We start from the raw sequence: 20,146 nt of genomic DNA on the forward strand, positions 1-20,146 counted from the left end.
GGACATCCGGCGTAAAACATGTGCCAAATCACTATGCGGATCATACGGATGATCCGCTGTGGCGACCCCGAATGGGAGCAGCCGAAAGAAGAAGATATATATATATATATATATATATATATATGTATATATATATATATACACATATATATATATATACATATATATATATATATATATATATATATATATATATATATATATATATATATATATATATATATATATATATATCGGTTGGGTAATTCAAACTGCATGGATTATTTGTTTTCACCCCATCTTATCGTAGAAGCTTAACCCAGATGCAAGTTTTGGGGTCTCAGGTTGTCCTGACAATTCAGCAGCGTAACGTTGCATAACTTCTGATGGAAAGATTTGATCACTTCACCATTACTTTGTCAAGAGTTGAGCAAATGTATCTGTTTTGTTAACGCATCGTTTGATGTGAAGTCCCAAAGTCAGGATTAATGAAACGTACGTGGGAAGTTTTTCAGCACGACCCAGAATTTTGCTAATGCTTTCACATTACAGGAGACAAGCTTTCCAAGCAGCAACTGCAGAACTCCACAATCATCAAGAAACTCCGTGCGAAAGAGAAGGAGCACGAAGCGCAGCAGACCAAGCAAAGCAAGCGAGTTGCCTCGTTGGAAGAAAAGCTCCGCGATTGGCAGCAGGTTAGTGTTCGACAGACCAGTTAATTCCATTTGGTAAAACGTTCCCGTGAGTCTCCTGCTGTGTATCCATCGTGCTGAAGAGTTCCCCCGTTCATAATCCCAGCCGTCGTCGTTTTGTCAAGAGGTGAATAAAATTTTAACTGACTGTTGCATTGTGACTTCCCACCCGATAAATGGGGAAGACGTCTGTGATTACATCTGTGCACATGATCTCGTGCCGGAGTGAGGACGACCAATTTGATCTATAGTTCTGAGATTGCCGAAGTGTAAAGGGTCACCGCGTCAGGGTAAAACTTCTCGCAATTGTTGTAAATGCGGACAATGTTTAATTAACCGCTGCTCTCTGATGATTTTGTACCGGAGTTGGTGTGGTTTGCCTATCGTTTCATCCATGCGTGCAGGTGTTTGAGCAGAAGGAAGAAGTCGATAAGCAGCAGAGGGAAAGCATCCGAAGGCTGTCGGTCACGCTCGACAAGCAGAAGGAAGATCGAGAATGGATTCAATCGGAGCTTCAGGATTTGAAGGAGAAAAACCAATGCTTGGAGTCGACTCTGGACACAACCTTCCAGTCAGTGCATCGTTTTGTGCATCGTTTTGGCTGTTAAAGAAGAAAGAGACAATTTCATCGATTCATTCGTACAAATTTTTAACTTCATCCCTGTCTTTCCTTTCATTAATCCAATATAACAGATTAGTGCTTCGATGATGGATCTGCTGCATTGAACGGAAGATTTAGAAATCCCTCGGAAAATCTGTGTGGGGGCATAGGGGAGCTCTATTTGAGAAAGTCACTGAAAACACGAATCACAGTTCTATACATTGTACGCGTCGTCCATATTTGCGTAAGCTCTTCACGCAGTTCATAAGGCATGGCGAATGGGTGTCGCTGGTTTAATTTTAAAACAGAACGATGGGAAATGGGAACCATCTTCTCTAAATCCCATCAAAACTAAAAGTAAGCACACAACTGTATCCACCTTGTCCACCCCATGCATCCTTTCCTGCCCCCCCCCCCATTCTTCCCCACACCCATAATTTGTCCAAGTATCCCCTTTCAATTCCACTGTTGGTTCCCCTTCAACCTCTCCACTGTTCTTTGTGTCCTGATCCCTTCAATGTGCTAGCTCTTCCACGAGTCTTGACTGTATACAAAAAAAAGATAAATCTTCTGGTGAAAGTTCATCAAGTGTTGAATTAATAAAACGAACAAGTACTAACTCGCCCAAGTATCGATCTCACAAAGACTCGATGGGAAATGACCCTGATGGTGTTTCTATGCAAAGTAGTGTACGATTAAGGACCGTTTGTTTTCCTGACTCTCAAAACCCATCAAGGATTCGCTCCACTTCAGCGAACATTTGTTGTCGTTGGTGTGAACCTTATTATTTATTGTGAGGTGGAGCCAAAATGGAACGGCACTTGAGCCCCTTCCCATCCTCTTGAATCCCTCACACAGAGAGCTGTCAGAAGTGCGTCGAGCGAATGCAGCGAGAGACTGTGAGGCACAGGAAGAGCAGCTCAGCTGTGAGATCCAAGCGAAGGAGCAAATGCGACTCGCGTTAGAGAAGCAGCAGGACGACGCCAAGCGGCAGCAGGAAGCACTCGTCGCACAGGTGAAGACGAATGAGACGATGCACACACCCACACCGGTGAAATGCTCATTCGATTTAAATTTTAGGTAAAAACTCCACAAATAATTTGCTCGTTTCCATCCTCCCCATGAAGGTGACTGACTTGAGGTTGGCTTTATGCCAGGCAGAGCAGCAGCAGGCCCTCATGGAGGAACGTTTGCGACAAGAAATTGTCGAGCTGCACTCGGTGAGCGGTTTTGTAATCGACATGTGGCTGTGAGTTGCATTTGCACCCTTGGCAGGAGCAGAATTTCCATTCCTGGCCCATCTGGAAGGCTTTGCTTGACCTCCATCCTTCTGCGGGGTTCTGCAAACAGCTAGTGCAGCCTGCTGGTTGACTATTTTCTTTTATACAGGTTATGTAATGTTTGCATTCCTGGCCTTGTATTATGATCACAGCAGGCCTTTATTTTTGCATGCACATTTGGGGAGGTGATGACCAGCGCCACCCAAGGTGGGCGGAGGTTATGTTTTCACCCGTCAGCCTGTTTGTCTGTCTGTGAGCAGGATATCTCATAAAAGTTTCGTACAGATTATGAGAAAACTTGGTGGACAGGTTGGGTGTGTGACGAGGACGAATTGTTTCGATTCTGGTGAAGATCCAAATCCGGATCGAGATATGAGAATTTTTTGCTCATCTGGAATTTAAATTCTAGATAAGGTATTGTCATCACGCACTGTCCGTCCGTCTCCGATTTCGACTTATCCGGCCAAACCGCTGGGCCGATCGGGCTGAAATTAGGCAGCAACGTTCCACTCCTGATTGGTAACAGGAATTGCAAAGCTCGTTCCGGTCACATGACTTTGTCGGTCAAAATGGTTGACTTAGTAAATTTCTTCAAAAACCTTCCTCTCCAGAACCACCAGTCAGAATGCTCCCAAATTTGGTTTACGACATGAGGACAGGGTCGTGATGTTAAATTGTGGAGGTCATGCCGATCACATGATCGACCGGAAGTGTGTCAAAATGGCGGACATGGTAAATGTTTGGGGAAAATGGTGTAAATCCCTTTAAAAAAAGCTTCCTCTCCAGACCCACCAGTCAGAATACTACCAAATTTCGATTAAAACATGAGGCCAGGGCCCAGATAAGCTACAAGGTCCAGTGGTCCTGTTTTTAAATTTCCTCAGTAATTCTTCACCATTAAAACATGGAGCCAAGAACGATATGTAGCACGATATTTCAAAACGTTGTGGACAGATTATGACAAAACTTGGTGGATGAGTTAGGGAGGTGACGAACAACCCAGTTAGATTTTGGTTCTGGTCCGGATGCAGATCTGGCCTATCAGTGGGATACAAAACGTGAAGTGTTCAGCCAAGCCGAGGTACGTGCAACACCGAGTGCCGTTCTAGTTAGCCCATCCCCCATGCAGCGGAAGAGGGGGGTTTTGCAATCGTGTGTCTGTCTGTCTGTCTCTGTCCAGGACATGACATTTAAGCTTTTGTCATAAAATTTTCAACAAAACTTTATGATGAGAATATAGTCGAGTAGGAAGATAGGGGTGCCATGCACCCCCATGATACATTTTTTAACCTGCATTTTTACAATCCCTGAGGTGTGTGGGAACAGAATTTCCTTTGTTCCCATTCCAAAAAATGTCCCATGTGAGTCGATTCGCCGTTTTTTTTTGTCCGCCATCTTGGATTTGTTGGGATGCAAAAGTAAGGGGTAGGGGTAATATAAAGGACCTTTTCGCATAGAAAGAAATTAGTCACAGGTGCAAATTAGGCATCATTGGAAAGGGTATGACCTGCACTATCACAAGAACCCGTCAATTATTCAATTAGGGCATCGATGACGTCATCAGTGGTCAAAAGGTCACGTTAAAGGGCCACCAAGTCAAATTTCACACCCATCCTCTTTGTCATCCTGCACCTAAGTGGATGAATCTTTTGGATTCTACTTTGCTTGAAGGAAAGTGTACATGTAGAGGCAGTTTTTAAAACTAAAACAAATTATTTAACTTCAGTACAACATCATTAACCCTTTCTGCAAAAATACCGAAAATATTGAAAAAAATGAATTTTTGTAATAAGTTTCCTGTGAAATTGCAGTTTGACACATATTTGTTTTCTCTGCCTTTTTTGTTATGGTAAAAGGCTTTACATGTTCCAATGAGCCCTGAAATACAGTCTATGTATCATTCTCTTGGTATTTTCACTCCCACTCCTTACTAATTGATATGGGAATATGCATCATATAGAGATCGTGTGTTTACGAGTTACTATAATACGCAGGCCCACAACTAATTAATGTTGAAACATTATTACGACTGCCAAAAGTCTCAATGTTCATATTTTAATCTAGTCTTCGTTATCACTGAGAAGTTCTTCATAGTCACTATCTTGGCTGGACTGTTCTTCCTCAATGTCATCATCACACTGTTCCATCTCTTCCGTAGTCTTCTCAACTAAGTCTATCAAGGTAGGTGGAAGTACTGGGCCGCAAGACCACACTGGCTCCAAAACACCCTCATCATTTCTTTCCCAACCTTGTTCAGGATCATATGGATTTGGAGACCAGAAGATTGGAATATCTGCTCGCTTGTAGATAGCAAGGCGATGGTTCACTCGACCAATGTGTGGGATAAGGTTGTCTCGGCAAGGTGGCAACCGGGAGAGGTCAATCTTAGATTTGGTTGTCAGTTGCTCATCTTCCCCAACCATCTTCCTCAACATGATTCCACATACAGTGTCAATAGATTTCTGTCTGGAGTAGCTGTACATCAGACATGTGAATGCCTCAATATCATCAATCGTTTCTGGCTTTACAGACCATTCATCCCCAAGTTTTCTGAAAGGAGATGAGTGCAATTATATGAATTGCCACACAAAAGTTAAAAGAAACTTTGATAGTCAGGGGATTTCATAGATAATAAAACAAATACCTGAAAGCTTCATGATAAATTGGATGACGTTGTAACTTCTTGAGGGGTCCGATCTTGCCCTTTCCCTCGAAGGAACTTGTTAAGTCTTGCCCGGTGAACACGTACAGGCCCAGGACCATCTTACAGTTGGCGGCACCCATGGATTCTGCCATTTGACTTGTGTTGACAATCTGACGATGATTACCAGTTCCGATGTCAAGGAAGATGGTAAGACCTGTTGTGTTAGCATAAAACAGGAGGATGACAAATATATCGGTGTCTGGTGTCCTGACTACAGCCGACTTGTAACCCAGTTTGGCTGCATACTTCAGGTACAGCACAAGCCTTGTGTCTGTTTCCTCCTGATTTGACGTCAACTCATGAATTTCTTGTGCTGTAACCTGAAATGATATAATGTGGAATTTATCATACATACTGATTTTAAGCAGTAGGGAAAGGGTTTACAATAAATTGATATATGGAATTAAATTACTTACCTCACCATCAGATAATTGTAACTGGTATGCCTTGCCATCCACTACCACCAGTGCTGTTCCACATTGCTCCATGCGAGATGCTGCTGCATTGCTGCTCCACACCTTGAGTAGTAGTTCGCAGAGCTGTGTTTTATTGTGTTCATTTGCCAGGAATAGCTTGAAGTCACTTGGTTTTCTTGTTGCTGGCCCTTGTATCAGATAACGCTGAGAAGATCCTCGGCGTAACCTCTCCTGAGCCTTGATAGAATCAGCATGGTAAGAATCAGTTGAGAAGAAAAAATCTTTCTTCGCCACCATCTGATCTAACACTTGCAGACATATTTTTCCAAATGTAGGTGATATGTTTATCAGGGCATGAAAAAGTGCATTGCCATCTTGGATGTGTAGGGCACCTTTCGGATAAGGAATATCCTCCTGACTGTCGTCTTTTGTGAAAAGACTTTAGGGCCTGACTTTTGTGAAAGCAATGCACTCATTGATTTTGTGTCTTTGAAGTCGGGTCTTCAGCTTATCACTTCTGAAATCTGGATTTGGAAATCCACAGCGTTCAAGTTCTTGGACGTATAGGTGGCGGAGTGTTCCAAGTTGCACGACCTCCTTCTGCCCAATTACGCTCTCACGTATAAAATCCAGAACTACATAAAATGAGCTTTGATGAGCTTCAAGCTTTTCATCTTGCTTGTTTTCAATACTTCTGTTGGCTTGATCACGTAAATGATTCACATGTCTCAGTTTGAATGAACCATGACAGGATTTATGGAAACAAGCCTCTCTTGCAAACAAATCTTCGCCTACCACCTTGTGATGTAAACGATTGTCTCCTATTTCTAGGGCTTGGGGTTCAATATGAGTCCAAGCTGCTTCCTTTCCCTTGAAAGATGCAAACTGGACACAACGTTCAGTCCTTCCGGAAACTTTCGTCTCAAGCATTTCACAGAAAATACATTCTGGTGAAAAAATGTTCTTGGAAAAGGTTGATGGTTTACGAGGGGATCGAATTGTTGAGGATTCATCGTCTGGTGCGACACATTTCAAACGATCCTGATGTTTGGTAAAGGCTTGATAGCATCCCCGGTGATAGCCTGTCATTTCTAGGTCCACACCATCAAGATTGTCTGGAATTAACCTTCACACAGCTTCCATACGAACGGGTGAATCATGAGCCTGAAGGAGCCGTTTCTCACGAAGATTATGTAACATCTCAAGCTTTTCCTGGGGAGGACCCCTTATATTGTGTAGTGGTATAAATTCACCATGCTGTATGCCACTCACATGTAAAATACATACAGGAGGAGGCATCTGCAGTTCTTCTAAATTGCAACCATGATCAGTTCGGCGTTTCTTTGCCTTTGACATGATGAAGCCACCACCACCAGTTAACTACAACTAAGCGTGCACTACCACCACTGCAGCACTAATCCATAATAGGTGTTACCTGAAAAAAAGACAATTATCCACCACTAATAAACTACAGCTACAAGCAGGTATGCATGCCAGCAGATATTCAATACAACCACTAAAACATTAATCAAAATCACAGTTGTCTGCACGTCCTGTAACAAAAAAGAGACAACACTGTCAGTTGATGAAATTTAACACCACCACTAAAGTGTTAAGGTTGTTACAATGGCCTCACCTGTAACAAAAAAGAATGTTAATAACCATTGCCATAAACTATAAATAAACAGTGAAATTAATCATTCGTATGCGAAGGACGCACTCACACAGTAAACTCAATACAGAACCACATTTTCTCAATATTTTCGGTATTTTTGTGGAAAGGGTTAATGATGTTGTCCTGAAGTTAAATAATTTGTTTTAGTTTTAAAAACTGCCCATACATGTACACTTTCCTTCAAGCAAAGTAGAATCCAAAAGATTCGTCCACTTAGGTGCAGGGTGGATGACAAAGAGGATGTGCGTGAAATTTGACTTGGTGGCCCTTTAACGTGACCTTTTGACCCCTGATGACGTCATCGATGCCCTATTTGAATAATTGACGGGTTCTTGTGATAGTGCAGGTCATACCCTTTCCAATGATACCTAATTTGTACCTGTAACTAATGTCTTTCTATGCAAAAAGGTCCTTTATATTACCCCTACCCCTTACTTTTGCGTCCCAACAAATCCAAGATGGCGGACAAAAAAACGGCTAATCGACCCACATGGGACATTTTTTTGGAATGGGAACAAAGGAAATTATGTTCCCACACACCTCAGGGATTGTAAAAATGCAGGTTAAAAAAAAATGTATCATGGGGGTGCATGGCACCCCTATCTTCCACCTCAACTAATATGGAGAAGACAAATATATCAATTTAATTTGGTCCAAAGGTCAAAAGGTCAAAAGGTACCGTTTAGCATACGGAAGAAGAAGAAGTCCGAATACAAAGCAGACGGGCTTTGCATTTTCGGATGCTTTCTTGTTGTATCTGCAATCCCTACTACATTGCTCTCCGATTTATGTGGATTGCTGATATTGGCTTTTGATGTTTAGTGGCTTATCTCGGCCTGCCTTTGGACAGAGATTGCAAGACGCAGAGAATCGTAACCAGGAACTTGGACAAAGCATGGGTGCCGCCAGCAGGCCACTTCTGCGCCAGATCGAGAGTTTGCAGGCAATGTCCACTGCCCAGGCCACCTCGTGGGAGAAGTTGGAGAAAAACCTCACAGATCGCTTAGGTGGGTTGGACCTCTCTGTTGTATTTTGTCATTGACAGTGCTGGGTTAAAACTACCTTGAATTCATGACTCCAACATCCAAGTCCAACATGGTTGTTTGCCATTGTTTTTGGTAAAATGCCATCCCTCTCTTTTTCCCGTCCAACACCACACAGTAATAGGCTTGTTTATGCGACGTTGTGTGTTCGGCGCAGCAATGTGGCTCTCTCCACATTAGCCCAAAACGATGGTGAGGGTTACGATGTAGAAGTGTTCTGCATTGAAAAGACAACCTGCACGGTAGTCATTTCATTGCACCGGTGAAGAACACATTACTTGGCCCATGAGAACAATCCATATTCAAAAAGCATGTGCATAACCCTCAGGCACAGTATAATGCCAATCCGTAGGTCATGTGACCGAACAGCGTTGGACAGCCATGTTGCACATTCTTTATGAGCTAATGAGCCCGTGTGTTGCCATGCTTGCACAACGTTGCACAGTTATTTCATTTCATTTCATTGTGAGAGCACGCAAATGTGCATTGATGCACCAACTGGAATTGGGGATGCAGACACACAAATCAAACTCGTGTTTGTGCTTTGAAATCAGCATTAGATAGTGAGACTCGTTTGTCAGTGCCATCTTGGTTCCCATGAATGGTTATACGGTGAATAGTTGAGCACATCCATACCCAGCACATGATTTGCAGTAGAGATCATTTCATTACAGATGCAAAAATGGTGGAATATTTGACTCCAGCAATTCACCCTGTCCCCACGTCATGTTGCCCCTTTTCTTTGCTTCCCATCTTCCTTTGCCTTCATGAACACCGTTTCCACAGCGGAGGCACAGTCTCAGCTGGCGGTAGTGATGGAGCGTGAACGCAATGCACAGGAGGAGGCCTTGCAGTTACGCACAGAGACCTCTGCCCTCAACTCGCAGGTCGGCCTTCTGCGTCAGGAAAGGGGCCGGCTGCAGGTCCAGCTTGAAGCCGAACGCAGTCGGGCCCAGGAAATACAGGAGGAAATGGGAAGGTATGCCGTCCTGTTGTAAATGGTGGTGATTTAACGGTACATTTCAGTGATTGGTCCTTGATGGTTCAGTTTTGTGCTGCTGGATGAGAGCGTCTGAGATTTTTACCTTTAATTGCCCCTGCCACCAAAGGTTTGCTGTGAGCACAATATCTCAAAAAGTTGCGGACAGGTTGGGTGTGTGATCAGGACAAATTGATGAGATTTTGGTTAAGATCCGAATCCGGATACGAGAATTTTTAAAAAGTGATTCTTCACCATTGAGAGCCTCTGCCAAAAACGATATATAACACGATATCTCAAAAAGTTATGGATGGATTCGGGCAAAACGAGGTGGATGAGCTGGGTAGATAACAAGAACGGTCCGATTAGATTTTGCTTCAGGTCCGGATGCAGATCTGGCCCATCAGTGGGATACAAAACGTGACCTGTTCAGCCTGGCGGAGGTATGCGCTCTACCGAGTGCCGTTCTAGTTTCCTTTTGGTATTGTTTTGCTGTGTTGCCCTCACGTACTCAAATGACCACTTCATGCTGCAGCTTTACAAACACCTTTTACCTTGCGAGGATGTACGTTGCAAAACTGACATCCCATCGCACCGTTGTGTTAACTGGCTGTGAAACAAAAAGCCAAATTACCACCCCATTAAGTGCTGACACTTCCACAGTTTGTGTGCAAGAGTTGTTGATTTATCACTCGATGGGATGGACATCCAGCTTCCAACATGTGCCAGCATGACTGTCGTGTTTTGATCCATCAGAAAGGTCGCACAAACGTGCACATGTTCGGTTGCTCCATCGAGGATAGTCCCATCCGACTGATTGCCGGATGTCTTGCTGAGTTGCGAAGCCAACGTCCCGCGTTAGGTTTTTGCCTTTTTGTTCTTCGCAGTGACAAAACGGTCCTATTATTTATTTGGCTCCTCATTGCCGTGTTGCTGCCGCAGGCATGCCGCTGAGCTTGAGAGTCTACGGCTGGCACAGGCCAGGGTTCTTGAAGAGGCTTGCAGGGACAAGGCCCTGATGGAGAAACATCTTGAGGTTGAGAGGGCGAAGGTGGAAGCAGAAAAGAAAAAGGCTTTGCTTGCCCAGGAGGCTTTAAAGGAAAGGGTAAGCCAGCTCCGCGTAATTCATCCCGATCGCACGATGTTCGCGCCAAAACCTTAAGAGTATATTTTCTCGACTCCTTTGCACGCATGTGGGCGTGCGTGACTTTTGAAACGAAACGTTGTGTTTGCACACCGACACAAATTTCTGTAACAATCTTCAAGTTCGCCCTTGACGTCTATACATGGGTGGAAAAATGTCCCTTCATCTGTCATTCCCTTAGCAGTTCCAGGTCGAGGCTTTCGAGCTTTTCCTTCTTTGCAAATCGGAAGTGTTCCCCCCCCCCCCACTCCACCATTTTTGTATTAATTGTGAATCCTTTTGTGATGCATTTTGACATGTTCGCCCTGGTTCTTTGTTGCCTGGGTAATGTTTTATTTTTTGCGTTGCAATCGGTTCTTCATTGTTCAATTTTTTCAGTTCTCTCTCTCTCTCTCTCTCTCTCTCTCTGTCTCTGTCTCTGTCTCTGTCTCTGTCTCTGTCTCTGTCTCTCTGTCTCTCTGTCTCTCTGTCTCTCTGTCTCTCTGTCTCTCTGTCTCTCTGTCTCTCTGTCTCTCTGTCTCTCTGTCTCTCTGTCTCTCTGTCTCTCTGTCTCTCTGTCTCTCTGTCTCTCTGTCTCTGTCTCTCTCTCCCTAAACTTTTGACTCTGCAGCATGTCTGCTGCCAAGCCAAGGTTTTGTGGATTGGGAACGGTATAGGTGTCTCATAGACTTGATGGCTTTCCCATAATCCAAAGGATTTTGCAGCGTGTGTGTGGGTTCTGATGTGTGACACCAGAACTATGAAGGCATCTCCCTTGCCTGGCAAGAGCGAAAGTTCCACAGAGGAGCACCCGGGGATGTGAAGCCCGACAGCCCCACGCTTACGCGCTCCAATTCTCTGAGCCTCAGTGAAAGCTTCGGAAGCTTTTCTGGTGTAACTCAACAGGTAACGCTGCACTTTGCAGGTTGAGAGGGAACGTCACTGTATTTGCTGTTATTGCAATCTTTTTGGATGATGATGTGATTGGCTCAGATTGTGATGGTGCAGCTGCTAAGGGGTGAAAGCCGGTCCGGTCTGAATGTTTAGTACAACGCACACTCATCCAAGCTGCACAGACAGGAAAGATGTCTGCATATCCATCCGAATGTCATTGTGATGTGAAAATGATTTCCACTGATCGATTCATTCATTATCAGGATTCTGGAAGATGACCTTTGGGGTACGCTAATCCAATCCATTGGGACCATACTCTGTACAGAGCGTCGGTGCTGCCTAAGCAGTCTCCTGGGCTATTGAGCACAATCCTGGAGGAGTCGCCACTCTGACGCAGGATACTCAAATGGCTCAATCATCCCAGCAAGCTGGTACTCATTTTGCCAACCTTAGAAGGATGACACGTTGAGTTAACCCCACCTGGTATTTATTAAACGGACAAGCAAGATTTGAACTCAGGACCCGAGGATCCCAAGCCCACCACCCTAACCATTAAGCCAACACCAGTCATGGGATATGCTGGATTAAGGAATATAGTGTCACTTTCATGAATTGAGATGGGCTAACAGAATGGTCTTAGAGGTACACACTCACCTCTAAGCTGTCTAGCCTGGGTTTGAATCCTGACACAGCTATAAACTGTCATCCCGGTGTTTCACAAACAGGATGTGCCATCCTTCGAATGGGCGTCCCGTCTGGCAGTATTCATTGGTGAACATTAAAGATCCCACAGTGTCTTTCGTGAAGAGTCGGCGAGTTATCGCCGGCACCATGAACAAATTGCAAATCCCTGCCCGAATCAGCAGAGGGCATTGCATCAGCAACACAGCTGTGCCCCTCAGCCAATGATGCTACCCCACAGCCATGTGCTGCATACGAACGAAGAAGAAAAATTAATTGAGATTTATAACAATGTACAATTTCTCCTGGCATTGCCGAATCTGCCTTCGACAGAAAGGTTAGGGTGGTTGTCACATCTGCTTCCATTCAGATTCTAAATGCCATGCTGGGCATAGTTTGGAATACAAGGCCAGCATGTGCAGGTCGAGTACAAATAGCAGTTTATTGTTGTGGCACAAAGTTATCTAGCATACCCATGATGGTCCTGTGAGCTCCATGTTCCTCACCACCAGCAGGATGAAACCGACTATCTTTCCGCACCTGTATTTGGAGCGACAAGCAGCGTGTACGATGCCATGCGCCTCGGTGCCGGCTCCACGGTCATGGAGAGGCTGCAGTCACAGTTGAAACGGCAAGGAGGAGAGATTTCTCAGTTTCAGGTGGGTCAAGCAGCTCGACGTTGTGTTCGGTGTGGTATCAATAACTTGGGGGAAAGCTTTTTTTGTGGTCCAGGTGAGATGCTCAAGATTGATGAAGAGCATCAACAAGTATGACGTGTAGTAAAACGTTTGTTATGCGAGTTTTAACTATTTAAAACACTGGTAACAGTCACTAACCCCAAGTGTTAACTGTCAGGTAGGGGTTAGGTAGAGCATTGGAATGTGCTGGTTTATTTAGACTATCTTGATTTTATTTACTTGTACCTTCTGTTCCTTTACAATGTATATTTTAAGATTCCTTTTATAAACTTCCTTTTTAAACATTTTCTTATTCTCTTTTTGTAATCAGATATATTGTGAATATTTACTGTTGTCTAATGACACATTTGGGCTGACAGGATGGCCTAGAGGTACCCATACTCACCTCCAATCTGTCTAACCTGAGTTTGAAACCCGATACAGTGACAAACTGTCATCCCGGTATTTCACAGGCAGCTGTGATTCATCAATGTGTGCACCATCATTCGGAAGGACGTTAAACAGGCGTCCCGTCTGCTGGCATTAGTTGGTGGACGTTAAAGACCCCACTGTGTCTTTCACGAAGAGAAAGCGAACTATTGTCGGCACCCTGAATATATTGCAAATTCCTGCCTTAACTACTACAAGGAAGGCCACTGAGAAACACCCAGTATAACCCTTGCCAATAAACTGCTTTGGCAGCACTGACACATCAGAATCAGAAAAATATCACATTCCCATTCTTCTTCTTTCGACTGCACTTGCAAATGACATGTTATTTTAGATTCTCTAGTTGACTGACAAGGCCATGAATAAAGGATCTTTTGCTTCCTGATCCCTCTCTCAGACCGAGATAAGCACACTGGAACAGAGTCGCACCATCATGACGGAGGAGCTCGTGAAGTTGACAACAGAGAATGAAGATCTGTTGATGGAAGTATCTGAAGTTCCCAAACTGAAGACTGAGCTTCAGGTTTGTTGAAACACTGACATTTAATAGAAATACATCATTGGGGGTACGGCCAGGTGATCCTAAATTGAAAATACCTTCGCTCCTTGTAACCACGGTACGATTTGTAAAATTTCCAGTGGGGCCGATAAAATTGGCAGACATCATGGGTTTGTTTTTGTTATTGCTAACTTTTACAACTTACAAGCCGTGCATAACGACGACGACATAAAGCTGAAAAGTCGCATTACAATTAAAATGTAATTGCCAATACATTTTTCACACTGAAAAAATACATAAAAACGAGAAAAAGACGTCGTGCAGAGCATGACACTTGCAAAATCCACCCCTCTCTCCAAAAGTTGCCATGGATACATCAAATTGTCCATTTCATTAAGATTAAAATTGACAATCTTAATCAAAGCTCAGGTCAATCAGATGAAAATTGATTCTTTTTTCAGATTGAAATGGATTTTAGATGTTTGACCTTTGACCTTTTGACCTCAAAAATAGTTGCTTTCCCAATCCAGTGATGGACTCTGCAAATCCTGTTCAACTTTCAAATTAATCGGAAGATGTAAATTGACGATTTTTCAGTTGAAAACTGATTTTAGAAGTTTGACCTAGAGTTGACCTTTTGACCTCAAAAATAGTTGGATTCTTAATTCTGTGATGAACTATGCAAATCTTGTTCAAAGTCCAAGTCAATGGGATGAAAAATGACAATTTTAGAAATTCGACCTCAAAATCATGAGGCTTCTCAGTTGAGACTACCTCTACAACTCAGTGAAGTTTCATGACGTTCGGTTTATAATTGTGACCTGTAGGCGATTGACAAACAGACAGAATAACAAAATGGACTAACCAATATGCGTACTTGAAAAATCTTCGATTTTGCAAGTAATCATCTTGGAATTATTTAGGCTCTACATGTAGAGATTCAAAACTTATGACCACTTTAACCCAGGGGTTCCCAACCTGGGGTGCGAGATGGAATTTCAGGGGGTGCGACAGAGTGGCTTGTGTCCTTGAGTGACGAGTCATCACTCAGTCAGCTGCCAGTGTGCCTTGAGAAGTGGTAGTAGGTGGTTGTGTTGCATAGATAGTAATCTTGTTTACGAGTATTTAATCAAAAGGAGAGAATAACAGAATTAACATATAAGTAAAGTCACTGATTGTCAGAGTATTGGTTCATGAGCAAGTGACCACTATATTCGTTATGGGTGTGTCTGTCTGTCTGTCTGTCCTGAGCATAGCTCCGTGGGTTTTGAGCCGATCTTGATAAAATTCGGGTGCGAGGTTTGTATCATGATCTAGTTGTGTTTTCCGGAGAATGGGCGTACTGCGCCCATTATGGGCGGAGCCATGCCCAAAACACGTGTTTTTAGGGGGTAGCCGGTTTCAAGTTACATCTTCTCCGAGGGGGTTTGTCGAATCTGGCAGGGGTTTCGGTATTTGGTTAGCCCAATGGCACTTGCATCGCCCCACTGAGGTCGATTTTTCATTTTCGTGTCAAGATCACAAGGTCACGAACTTAGAAAATGTCAAAAAAAAATCAATAAACTGGGCATCGAGCTCCTAGGGTTTTCAACCGTTTTGAATGAAAGTTGGTATGCAAGTAGTGCTCTTCGAGTACTACAACTTTCATCATTTACGTTTTTCCCGATTCCCGCCAGTTTGCCCGTGGCGTCCCCTCGTGAACCATCGCCGTCTCCAGACTTGTTGCTTTTAAAATCATTATAATGCAACATCTGACATAATCATTGTACATCATTACGCCTACACTGGAGGCGTAAGATATTTGTCTTTGTTCATTTTTACGGGCGAGTGACTGGTTATAGTGCACGCGGTGATGGGCTGGAAAACTGTTGCAGCTTGTTACAAATTTGCATTGCGTCTCCATACTGAGTGTGATTTATCTTAGCACGTTGACCGCCATACGTATTATTGCATACTACCACTGGTGAACACTTTATTAATAGCATTTAATCGTGAACATAATAAACTTTCGGAAAACTAGTATTGAATCACTTTTGCGGAATAATGGTGATTTAACAATTGCTTGTTTAATAGTCTTGAAGTTAGTATTTTATATTTGACATCGATCAATTGTAAAACGGTGTAGAAACGTGTGTTTTAAGTACTATTTAAATTTCTGCATTGATGAAAAAGGAGAATCCAGACTTGCAAGTTACCCATCGTTTTCTTCATCGGCATGCTTTGACATCAAAAACATTGTCTCCAAATTTGAAGAAAATCTTTGATACTTGTGTGAAGATCATCAACTGGATCAGGGGGAGAGCTTTGAACCATCGCATCTTCAAATCATTTTGTGAGGATCTGGGTTGTGAGCATTCAGTTTTGCTTTTCCACACAGAAGTCTGTTGGTTGTCACGAGGACAAGCTTTAACCCGCTTTTGAACTGCGGGAAGAAATCGAAGTTTTTCTGGAGGAGCGTGAATGTGATCTGGTTGGGGCATTGGAATCACAGGAATTCGCCCAAATGCTGGCTTACTTAGCTGACATTTTCACTCGTATGAATGACCTGATCATTTCTCTTCAAGGAAAAGGGATAAACATATTGAAGGCTTGTGAAAAGTTGAATTCCTTCAAAGAAAAGTTACATCTTTGGCGTCGAAGGATGGAAAGAGGCAGTCTCTCAATTTTTCCTTCACGAGAAGAGATGGTTGATGATGCTGGATCCATAACTCCTACTGTGTGTGAAGAAATTGTGGCTCATTTAGAAATGCTGTCAGAATCGTTTGATGGATATTTTGCTGCTGGAGACCTGAAAATTTCAGAAGAATGGATCATGAATCCATATTCCTATAATTTGGAGAAATGTCAGATGATGAAGAGCTGAAGGAAGATCTTATTGATTTGCGGACAAATCGAACTCTTGAAATGCAATTTGAAAGCAAGACTTTTTTAGGAGTTTTGGAAGTGCAGCACTGGATATGTTCCCAAGAATTGTGGAAAAGCACTCCGTGTCCTCATACCATTTGCAACAACATACTTGTGTGAATGTGGATTCAGTTCTCTTTTGTCAATCAAGACAACATCTAGGAATCGCCTGAATCCACAGGCAGACCTACGGATCGCAGTCAGCAAGAAAGTTCCACGTTTTGACAAAATCGTGAATGAGAAGAAGGAGCAAAGAAGTCATTGAATTTTATGTTCAAAATTGGGATTGATGTTACTGTTTACAATTTTTTTCTGAATAAATTAGAATCTAATCGCTCAATTTATACTTGCATTTTATGCACCGAGTTAAAAGCTTATTTTTTAAATTCAATTTGTTCATCCGCAATATTGTATGTGGTTCAATTTGTGGTTCAAAAATTATAAATTAGACTTCCTCATCTTCAAATGTGATGTTACTTTTGTAGGGGGTGCGAACATTAATCGAACATTTCTGAGGGGTGTGGGGCATAGAAAAGGTTGGGAACCACTGGGTTAACCCAAAGTATGACAGGATAATAACGGATTTTTATTTTTTTATGTCTAATTGAAACACAGCACCGTAATGACGACGACGATGTAGTCGATTTTCATTGGTTAATTTGCCGTGCTTCGTCACGTATGGTTTTGTGAGATGATGATAACGGAGAAGTGGAATCGCATCTGATCCACTTTCCACAGCCTCATAGCATGAACCGGATCCAGTGAAACCAAACCTCATGACATTTGTTTGTTTGTTTTTAAAATCATGTTAACCATGATGTCATGCTGAACTTATGCTGTTTGTGTGGTTAGAACAAGCTTTTTAAAATCAGTTCTGCTCATAAAGGATGCAGTGTACATTTATCCTTTTAAAATTTCACTAATTCGATCATCATTAATACAAAATCCCGTTCCCCACCACCCCCATCAAATTACACCAGGCTTGTAACGATGACTTCACGAGATGAGGTCTTATGAAGAACGTTGTTTGCAGTGATGAGGTATTACTACAGAGCCTTACTTAGAGAGGGGGGAGGGTGGTGGTATGTTCGAGTGGGGAGGGGTGGCAGTAAGCTATTTTGCCCCTCTACTTTTGTGCTCAAATCGAGTGGTTAAACCGTTAAATGTGCAGGTAACCAGAATCAACTTGACCATTATCACTTCATTACCTCCTTGCGACCATGTTAAATAAATACGAGTTCCTTCACAAGGAATTCCAATGCATGAGAGAAGGTCATTCGGGCCATCAAGCCTGTGTAATGGTTGTTTGTCCATGATCTATCCTCTAAAGCAGGGGTCGGGAACGTGTGGCTCGCGAGCCAGGTGTGGCTCTTTTGATGATTGCATCTGGCTCGCAGATAAAATTGGAGCTTGAAACTTTCAAAGCCCAATATTTCTCGCGGAAGCTTTACCTATAGTTTGAATGGCGTCGTGCTTCATTCACGTGCAGGGCTGAACTTGGCAGAAGGAGAGAAGAAAAAACGCCTCCGAATTGGCTGAAGCGGTTTTTGTTTCGTCCAGTCATGCGGCCGAGGCGACTAGTGATTTTGGTTCCTCCAATGACGTGCCGCCACCGAGACGCGTCACGGAATTCATCTCGACCAATCACGCGCCACCGCTGAGGCGACAGCATCCCAGAGTCGGCCGGCCGCGCCGCACCTCTTGAGTATATAAGCCCGTGCGCAGGCCAGCCAGACTCACTATTTGCCAAGCCTCAGTTGGGTCAACATCTCCCTCTCTCTCATTTGTTCAAAGCTTACCCTTCGACGAAGAAGATGGTGAAAAGAAAAAAAGATGAGGAGTATCGTACATTTCAGGACGAATGGCCGAAGAATTCGCCTTTGTGGAGAGAGCAGGTTCTGTGGTGTGTCTAATTTGGAATGACAATTTCATCGATGAAACGGTCGAATATAAAGCGGCACTTCGACACGCGCCATGCTGCCTTTGCATCAAAATACCCTGCGGGAGACAGCAGAAAGAAAGCGTGCCAAGAGCTACTGAGCAGGGCGCAAGCCAGCCAGCAGCAACTCCGCGTATGGACCCGGCAAGGTGACTATAATTCTGCCAGCTTTGCTGGATCTTTAGCAATAGTGAGGAACGGAAAACCATTCACAGATGGCGAGTATGCCAAAACGTTCATGCTGGATGTAGCCAATGAACTTTTTGATGATCTTCCGAACAAAGACAAGATAATCAAACGGATACAAGACATGCCTCTGTCGGCAAGAACTGTTCATGATCGTACCATCATGATGGCAAACCAAGTGGAGGAAACGCAAGTGAAGGACATAAATACAGCGCCGTTCTTTTCCCTGGCTTTGGATGAGTCAACAGACATAAGCCATTTGTCGCAGTTCAGTGTGATTGCAAGATATGCTGCTGGTGATACACTGCGCGAAGAAAGTCTTGCTGTTCTGCCAATAAAAGGGTCCACAAGAGGTGAGTATTTATTCAAGTCTTTCATGGAGTTCGCTCAAGAAAAAAAATCTACCTCTGGATAAACTTATCTCAGTGTGTACTGATGGTGCTCCGTGTATGGTGGGGAAAAACAAAGGATTTGTGGCGCTTCTCCGTGAACATGAAAATAGACCCATCCTAAGTTTCCATTGCATTCTACACCAGGAGGCACTTTGTGCTCAGATGTGTGATGGGCAGCTTGGCGAAGTGATGTCGCTGGTCATTCGTGTGATCAACTTTATTGTTGCCCGAGCCTTAAATGCTTGCCAGTTTAAAACACTGCTGGATGAAGTTGGAAATAACTATCACGGTCTGCTTTTGCACAGCAATGTGCGTTGGGTGTCAAGAGGGAAGGTGCTTAGCCGTTTTGCGGCTTGCCTGAACGAAATTCGGACTTTCCTTGAAATGAAAGGGATTGAGCATCCTGAGCTAGCCGAAACTGAGTGGCTCCTCAAGTTTTACTATCTCGTGGATATGACTGAACATCTGAACCAGTTCAACGTGAAAATGCAAGGCATTGGAAATACAGTGTTTTCCCTTCAACAAGCCGTGTTTGCTTTTGAAAACAAGCTGGAGCTCTTTATCATGGATCTTGAAACAGGTCGTTTACTACATTTTGAAAAACTGAGACAATTTAAAGATGCATGCACAGCAAGTGAGCCCACTCAAAACTTTGATCTCCACCAGTTAGCTGGCTTCACATCCAGTCTCCTACAGTCATTCAAAGCACGCTTTGGAGAATTTCGTGAGCACACTCGTCTTTTTAAGTTCATCACCCATCCAAACGAGTGTTCACTGAACACAGCCAACCTGAGTTACATTCCTGGTGTCTCCGCCAGAGATTTTGAAGCTGAAGTGGCTGACCTGAAGGCCTCAGACATGTGGGTGAATAAGTTCAAGTCACTGATTGAAGATTTGGAAAGAATCACACGACAGAAAGCGGAGTTGGCAAGCAAGCACATGTGGACAGAAATGAAAAGACTTCAACCCGAAGACCAGCTGATTATCAAAACTTGGAACGTGCTTCCTGTCACACACCTCACACTGCAGCGT

The 20,146-nt window shown here is 43.4% G+C and overlaps 2 protein-coding genes and 1 pseudogene across 2 annotated transcripts in view; 1 reads left to right on the forward strand and 2 right to left on the reverse strand.

Annotated features, from left to right (window-relative positions):
• The window catches only part of TMF1 (TATA element modulatory factor 1), a 47,066-nt gene that overhangs the window by 25,659 nt on the left and 1,261 nt on the right, over window positions 1-20,146 (forward strand). Inside the window, exons 5-14 of the mRNA XM_085863747.1 lie at window positions 532-674; window positions 1,076-1,242; window positions 2,131-2,287; window positions 2,400-2,492; window positions 8,198-8,354; window positions 9,177-9,369; window positions 10,312-10,474; window positions 11,249-11,398; window positions 12,583-12,726; window positions 13,592-13,717. Of these exons, the coding sequence (XP_085719873.1) occupies window positions 532-674; window positions 1,076-1,242; window positions 2,131-2,287; window positions 2,400-2,492; window positions 8,198-8,354; window positions 9,177-9,369; window positions 10,312-10,474; window positions 11,249-11,398; window positions 12,583-12,726; window positions 13,592-13,717 (1,493 nt within the window). The remainder of the gene's footprint in view (window positions 1-531; window positions 675-1,075; window positions 1,243-2,130; window positions 2,288-2,399; window positions 2,493-8,197; window positions 8,355-9,176; window positions 9,370-10,311; window positions 10,475-11,248; window positions 11,399-12,582; window positions 12,727-13,591; window positions 13,718-20,146) is intronic.
• LOC147008880 (uncharacterized) lies at window positions 4,493-6,080 on the reverse strand. Its single transcript, XM_085863789.1, has 3 exons — window positions 5,673-6,080; window positions 5,197-5,576; window positions 4,493-5,102 (listed from the first exon to the last, which is right to left on the reverse strand). Exons 1-3 carry the CDS (start codon window positions 5,967-5,969, stop codon window positions 4,613-4,615), a joined length of 1,167 nt encoding a protein of 388 aa, XP_085719915.1. The 5' UTR covers window positions 5,970-6,080; the 3' UTR covers window positions 4,493-4,612.
• On the reverse strand, window positions 6,114-7,138 carry LOC147008881 (uncharacterized; annotated as a pseudogene).

The sequence above is a fragment of the Eptatretus burgeri genome, chromosome 18 (assembly GCF_056783735.1).
Source record: "Eptatretus burgeri isolate ZD-2024b chromosome 18, Ebu_testis_v1, whole genome shotgun sequence".
Classification (NCBI taxonomy): Eukaryota; Metazoa; Chordata; class Myxini; order Myxiniformes; family Myxinidae; genus Eptatretus; species Eptatretus burgeri.

What these genes read in the sequence shown, in the direction of transcription:
- LOC147008880 (XM_085863789.1), bottom strand. Translation starts at nt 5,969, where the DNA reads ATGGTGGCGAAGAAAGATTTTTTCTTCTCAACTGATTCTTACCATGCT. An exon ending in TACAATTATCTGATGGTGAG is followed by an intron (nt 5,577 to 5,672) that starts GTAAGTAATTTA and finishes ATATCATTTCAG; the next exon opens with GTTACAGCACAAGAAATTCA. An exon ending in ATTTATCATGAAGCTTTCAG is followed by an intron (nt 5,103 to 5,196) that starts GTATTTGTTTTA and finishes ATCTCCTTTCAG; the next exon opens with AAAACTTGGGGATGAATGGT.